The 6,370-nt window shown below is 32.9% G+C and overlaps 1 protein-coding gene across 2 annotated transcripts; it reads left to right on the top strand.

Moving 5' to 3' along the window:
* Positions 1 to 3,548: 3,548 nt before the first annotated feature.
* LOC145007569 (deSI-like protein At4g17486) lies at positions 3,549 to 5,770 on the top strand. Of its 2 annotated transcripts, none has more exons than XM_078966484.1 (4): positions 3,549 to 3,732; positions 4,407 to 4,650; positions 4,755 to 5,042; positions 5,273 to 5,770. In XM_078966484.1, exons 2-4 carry the CDS (start codon positions 4,428 to 4,430, stop codon positions 5,548 to 5,550), a joined length of 789 nt encoding a protein of 262 aa, XP_078822610.1. In that variant the 5' UTR covers positions 3,549 to 3,732; positions 4,407 to 4,427; the 3' UTR covers positions 5,551 to 5,770. The 2 variants fall into 2 exon arrangements, with proteins under 2 accessions (XP_078822610.1, XP_078822611.1); XM_078966485.1 differs by lacking the exon at positions 3,549 to 3,732 and adding an exon at positions 3,801 to 3,957.
* Positions 5,771 to 6,370: the final 600 nt, after the last annotated feature.

Genomic DNA, 6,370 nt, shown 5'->3' with positions numbered 1-6,370 from the left:
ATCTTTTGATAATTGATATTTGAACATTTGGACATTGATTTGATGTTAATAACATTAGTAAACACTTTGATAATGTTACTTGGTGTCCAAAACATTGGAAAACCCCTTACCTACCCCCTGCAAGTCTAAGGTGATGTTTGTTTTTTTTTCTTAAAAAACCACTTCTGACCACTTATTGTTGCGATACGCAACACATGCACAACACTTGGCCCTTCACAACTGTTTGTTTTTCAGAAGACTTCTGACTTAAAAACTGTTACGTGTGTGCTGTTTGGCGCAACACTTGACCTTCTGCTTCAAACTTCTTCACATCTTATTTTAACTTATTGCACCTGTCTGCAGATGTTAAAAAACAAATAAACTTTTTATTACATGTTGTAGCCGTTTGGTCCCCCTCTTCTGTATAGAGGGTTGCTAAACTTTTTATTACATGTTGCAGCCGTTTGGTCCCCCTCTTCTGTATAGAGGGTTGCAAAGGTGATCCGCAGACTTCAAACATTTTCGCTTAAAAAAAACAAACGACACCTAAACGGATAGAGTAATGGTTTTTTTGGGTGGGGGGGGGTGGGGGGGGATATATTGCTCAGCGTAACAAGTCTATCTTCAAGGCTGTTCGGATTAAAAAAGAGTCTAGTTTTGATATGGTAAATTGGTAGTTGCCACATCTTTTATTTAAATATCAAGGAGATGTAGAAAGTTTAATATTGGGTAAATTACACCAATAGTCCATCGTGCACATGCCAGAAAGCATGTTTAGTCCCTATTTTAAAAAATTAACTCAGACCGTCCCTCGTTTGTGTAAAACTTACACGTTTTGTCCCTTAAATGCGTTTTTGTTGCAAATGTAGTCCACACCCCATTTGAAATGACTAAAATGCCCTTGGATATTTATTTTTTAATTAATTAAATATTATTTATAACTTAAAAAAACAACTCTCTAATCTATATCTCTCTCTTAGGTACGCTGCAAAATATCACAACCACCTTTGATGTCTCTGTTTGTCTCTCTTCTTCTTCTTCTTCAACACCTGCAAAATACCACAACCACCTTTTAGTTTCTGGCTACGGTGGTGGTTGTTGGATCCATGACCTCGTTCTTCACTGGAAATCTGCACCACCATGGAAATCAACCCTCACTTCACCCACCGTAGTCCCTGGTTTAAAGCTCAATACCACCACACTCCTTCCATCGAGCATCTGTTTCACCTCCTCTTTATACCACCTGTTTCTTGGAAAATAACCATAAACCACCACCTCCTTCACCTACAACATCTTTCTGTACAAACACCAACTGATAACAACCCCCCTTCGAAAACCGCCCAACCAGTAACATCATCACCCCAACTATCTCCACTGTAAACTCCACCTGCAAGAACATCAAACACTAATTTTTGAATCTTGAATTATCACCATTACAACCCAAATACCACCAGTAGACCTCTTTTTTTTTGTAGATTTGCAACCCTCTCGCTATGAAAATGAGAAACAGTTAGAGTTTGGTGCAACGATGGTCGCACAAGTTACGATGGCAGATCGTAAGTGTGCATATATATGATGGCGGTGCACAAGTAGTGAACGGAAAAGAAAGAAGACATAAAGAGATGGAAAGGTGGTCCAATGACCCGGTTTCCAGTGAAGGCAAAAAGAAAAGGAGAAATGGAAGGGGGAGGGTGGATTGATGGGTGGTGTGGTGATGAGGGTTTTATTTTGTTGTCGGAGATATCTTGAAGTGACCGGTATATCTTCGATTCACCGGAGTATTAGAGTCGACGGTGACGTCGATGATTGGTGTTGGTCGTGATGGTGGTGATGGGAGAAGAGACAAGTTATGAAGGTGCTTAGGTTTAGGGTCTATTTTCTTTTTTAAAGGCAACAAATAAATATTTTTATGATAAAAAATCAATAAATAAATAATAAATAACAAATAAATAGAAAATGAATAAAAAATAATTAAATAAGGGCAAAATGGTTTTTTTATGTGCAGATGGACTAAACGTGCAAGAAAAAACACACTTAAGAACAGAGTTAAAATTTGAAAATAGAAACTAAACATGCTTTCTGGCGTATACACGACGAACGATTGATGTAATTTACCCTTTAATATTTCTTAGGTTGATTGGCTTAAAAACTTCTATTTAAAAACAAAAAAAGGGGAAAAAACAAAAAAACAAACAAAGTTAAAAAAAATAGCAGTGTGATGAAATGAATATTAATTATATATATATATATATATATATATATATATATATATATATATATATATATATATATATATATATATATATATATATATATATATATATATATATATATATATATATATATATATATCCTTTCCATTCAATTTTGCCAATGTCGAATGTGTATGTTTGAGGGCTGAGGCAATTAGAAAAGGAATACATTTCGAATGAGATAATTCGTCTTTTAATGGGAAACCTATAAAATTCAAAATAAAGCATATTTTTGGTAAGAAGTAAAACTGTTTGCTTTTAGTCCCTATAGTTTTTTCTTGACTATCCAGTGTTTGTCTTGATTATTAGATAATGACACTACCACCTTTCTTTGAGAAGTTTGAATGAAGGGAATGCTTACCATCTTCGACTTCAATTTGTTATATCATATTTTTATAAGGTATATTATGGTTATAACTTATAACATTAATGACAATTTATAGTTGTTAAGCAAAATGTAATTTTTATAGAAACTAACTTATGCCACCAAAAAAGTTCTCATCAATAAATGGATTTACCTAGTGTCCATTGTCCAACATTGGCCGAACCCGACCCAATCAAAGGTATGTCCAACTCAAACTTCTAAAGCCTACCCGACTGAACAAAATCTATTAGTGTGAAAACTTTGTATGATTTAATTAAAAAAGTCTGATTGTTTTTGTTGAATCTATTATTTAATACTAAATTATAAATCAATAAATAAATAAAAATAAAAAGTATACATTATATTTATTAATAAAAAACGTTCAAAACTAAATATAAAAAACTTACAAAATTAAATTTAAATAAATGTCTTATAAATTACAAATACAATGAAAGTAAATTGAAAAAGTTAGAGTGCATAATTTGTAGATGGTTTTGAGCTACGAAATACTTTTGATGATTTTTTTATGTAGGTCTAAACGGTCCCGGTCAGTATTTTAGAATAATCTGATAACCTAACTTATAGTTCTATATGTGTTGTTCAAAAAATACATGACTAATCGAAATCTGAAACAACGTATAATTTTATCTTATCTCTTCCAATCTTAAGAATTAATTCTAACTCATGTAGGGTCCATTTTTTTATTTATTTATGTAACTCTAGATCTACCAATGATAAGAGATAATGAGATCCAACTACAACTCTATAATACATCATATGCTACAAAATACGTTATATACACATAAACGAACTAAATTTTTGTCTCATTATCATATACTTGTGAAGTTTATAACTATAGGAACTAAAACGGAATATAACCAAAATATAAGGATGTAAACTAGAACTACTTCACATTCATTGACCCAATTTTCAAAGCTCAAACCCCAGTTTTTCTTCACATTTTGACCAATCACTTTCGCTTTATTCCCTGAATCAAAACAAAAAGAACAGTCTTTATAGAGATGATTACGAGCTCAATAATTGATAATTCATTGGAGTAGAGTAAATTATAAGCAGATTGGTGTTCAAGAATTCTTTCCTTCACTCGAAGGACGAAAGAGTGTGGGGTTTTTCAAGGTAATTTAACATAAACCATTTCTAGGGTTTAGTATTTCTCCCCGGGATTGTATTCCCTTTTTCGAATCATCTTTTCGGTTTCTTTAAATCTTCAATTTGTTTATTGGCTTCGATAAGTATTCCAACATTTGTTTTTTGTTTGATTGTAATCTCAAGTGCTTTCATGTTTTCTGCATTTCGATTCTGCAATATAGTCTTTGATTTCATGATGGATTCAAAAATTGTGTAAGTTTGATCTAAATTCTCTTTCTGGATTTTGAAACTTTCTTTGGATCTTTACTAAAACCCTCTTGTCTGATTCATCTTCTCAAAATTAGATTCAAATTTGCATGTAAATCTTTTTTGATAGTTCAGATACAGAGTCGTTCAGATTTCATCCATTTGCAAACAAAAATCTGTTCACAAAAGTTAAAATACGCTTCCAAATCTGGATTACATCGCATTTCTCGCTTGTTCATCTTCTTGTTTCATTGTAAAAGTACAACAACTTAGTCTTACTTCAGTCGTTTGAAGTCCTCAATCAACGAAAATTCTTCATTTCTTGTTAATTTCTTGTCAACTTCTTCCCTGTTTCTATTTTCCATATTCCAATTTTTGTTTGTGCAATTGGTCAATTATAGAATCTCATACTCCATTCCTTAATCAAACTCATAACTCGATCATGATTCATGCAGATCCAGACGACGAATTTCACCATGTTCTTTAGCTTCACACCTTTCAAAGGCATGAAATCAAAAATCGTTCCTTACTATATGAACGGAAACCCTTCCAGTCTTTTCTGCATCTTACCACGAGACGATTCTTCACGCTTTTTTCCTCCTGGAAGCGCCCCTGTTTACCTTAACGTCTACGACATCTCCACCATTAACACTTGCATTTCATGGACAGGCCTTGGCGCCTTTCACACAGGGTTAGAAGGTGATTAAACCAAACCTCCATTTCTTCAATCGTTTTTATTCTCCATTTTATCTTTTATTCATAATTCTGATTGTTTGTTCTTTGTGATGGTTGATTACATACAGTTCATGGTGTCGAATATGGTTTTGGGTGTCATCAAGAATCAGAAAGTGGTGTTTTTGAGATTGAGCCTAAAAAATGCCCTGGATTTAAATTTAGAGAGTCGATTTTAATGGGTACTACGAAATTGAGCCCTAGTCAAGTTCAAAGATTCATTGAGCTCCAATCTAATAACTACTATGGTGACACGTATCACTTATTTGGAAAGAATTGCAATCATTTTTGTGACGATATGTGTCAAAAGTTAACCGGAAACAAAATCCCTAGATGGGTTAACCGTCTAGCCAGATTAGGTACATGACAAACTGGTTGAACTGTATTTGCTACTGATATTGATACTGACAAAACGTGTATTGCATTTACATGTTTTGTATTTTTACTTGGACCGGACTGATGTCAATGAGATGGTCAGGATTCATGTTTGTAGTCTTTGATGTGACAGACTGACAGACTGAGACTGATGTCAATGAGACAGAATTGTGTTTGGGTGTTTGTAAGTTAATCGTTTGAAATGATTTTGTAGGTTCATGTTGTCGTTGCATACTTCCGAAATCAATCAAGGGTTCGGCTATGAAAAACAAATCAAATTCTTCTGATGATGATGAGTACGAAAAAAAGAGTTTAAGAGGTTCATTTAGTTGTTTCTCATCATTTTCAACGCATAATAAGTTGAGAAAGGTGTCAATTTCGTCGTTATATAAACATTCACTCTATAAAGGATGCCTTCCACCATGGGAGTTACAAGTGGACTCACAAAGGCTTTGTGAAGAAGAAGATGAAGATGAGGATGATGAGTATTGAGTAAAGTGGTTTTTGTCATGTTTCATTTTTTTTTATCGGTTTTGGTGAAACACCAAAGATTTTGTGAAATTGATATGAAAAAAGATAAAAGATTTTCGTGATTGTGTTGTGAGATTTTCCCGAATTTTGATGCTTGGGATTTGATTGTAAAAATATATTCTTTGTACTTTGGGTATCTTTAATAGTGGATAATGTACAAATGGAATTGATGCTTTTTTGACTGAGTTGATCTTTCTTTGTGTTAGGATATCTTTGAATTATCTTTATCTTCTTCTATGGGTTCAAGTGAAAAACTTAGGGATTGATGAGAAAACGGGAAGTCTTATTGTTAATTGTTAATTGTTGTCATAAAAGTAGCAAATACAACTTGTGTAAAAAAGATTTATGGAATATTAAGAGAATTTCATCTATATGTTTATAAACTTTTATAATTATATCTATATTTTTATAAAATTTCAAATTACATATATATATTTTAATAAAACCTATAAACTTATATATATATATATATATATATATATATATATATATATATATATATATATATATATATATATACTAGCCGTTACCCGCGCACAGCGGCGGTGACAAATAGCTTCTTTCAACGATATTTTTTTAAAGAAAAATGTTATGTTCAAAAAGAAAGTTCATGTCGTGGGTGAGAGGAAGAGCGGTAGTCGTGATAGTGGTTGGTTGAAGGCGAAAGGAGGCAGAGAGGCTGTGGTGGTGGTGGTTATAGTGTCTTGGTTACTGGTTAGGGTTCTTCGAGAGAGTGTGCGTATATTTCTTACTTTGAAGGAATTACGAAGATAGATATTAT

The sequence above is a fragment of the Lactuca saligna genome, chromosome 7, assembly GCF_052625555.1.
Source record: "Lactuca saligna cultivar CGN05327 chromosome 7, ASM5262555v1, whole genome shotgun sequence".
NCBI classification, from domain to species: domain Eukaryota; kingdom Viridiplantae; phylum Streptophyta; class Magnoliopsida; order Asterales; family Asteraceae; genus Lactuca; species Lactuca saligna.
This window is presented reverse-complemented; position numbering and strand designations above follow the sequence as displayed.

Coding starts and splice junctions, on each gene's coding strand:
- LOC145007569 (XM_078966484.1), top strand. CDS start 4,428: ATGTTCTTTAGCTTCACACCTTTCAAAGGCATGAAATCAAAAATCGTT. Junction 4,651..4,754: donor CTTTCACACAGGGTTAGAAG/GTGATTAAACCA, acceptor GATTACATACAG/TTCATGGTGTCGAATATGGT. Junction 5,043..5,272: donor TAACCGTCTAGCCAGATTAG/GTACATGACAAA, acceptor ATGATTTTGTAG/GTTCATGTTGTCGTTGCATA.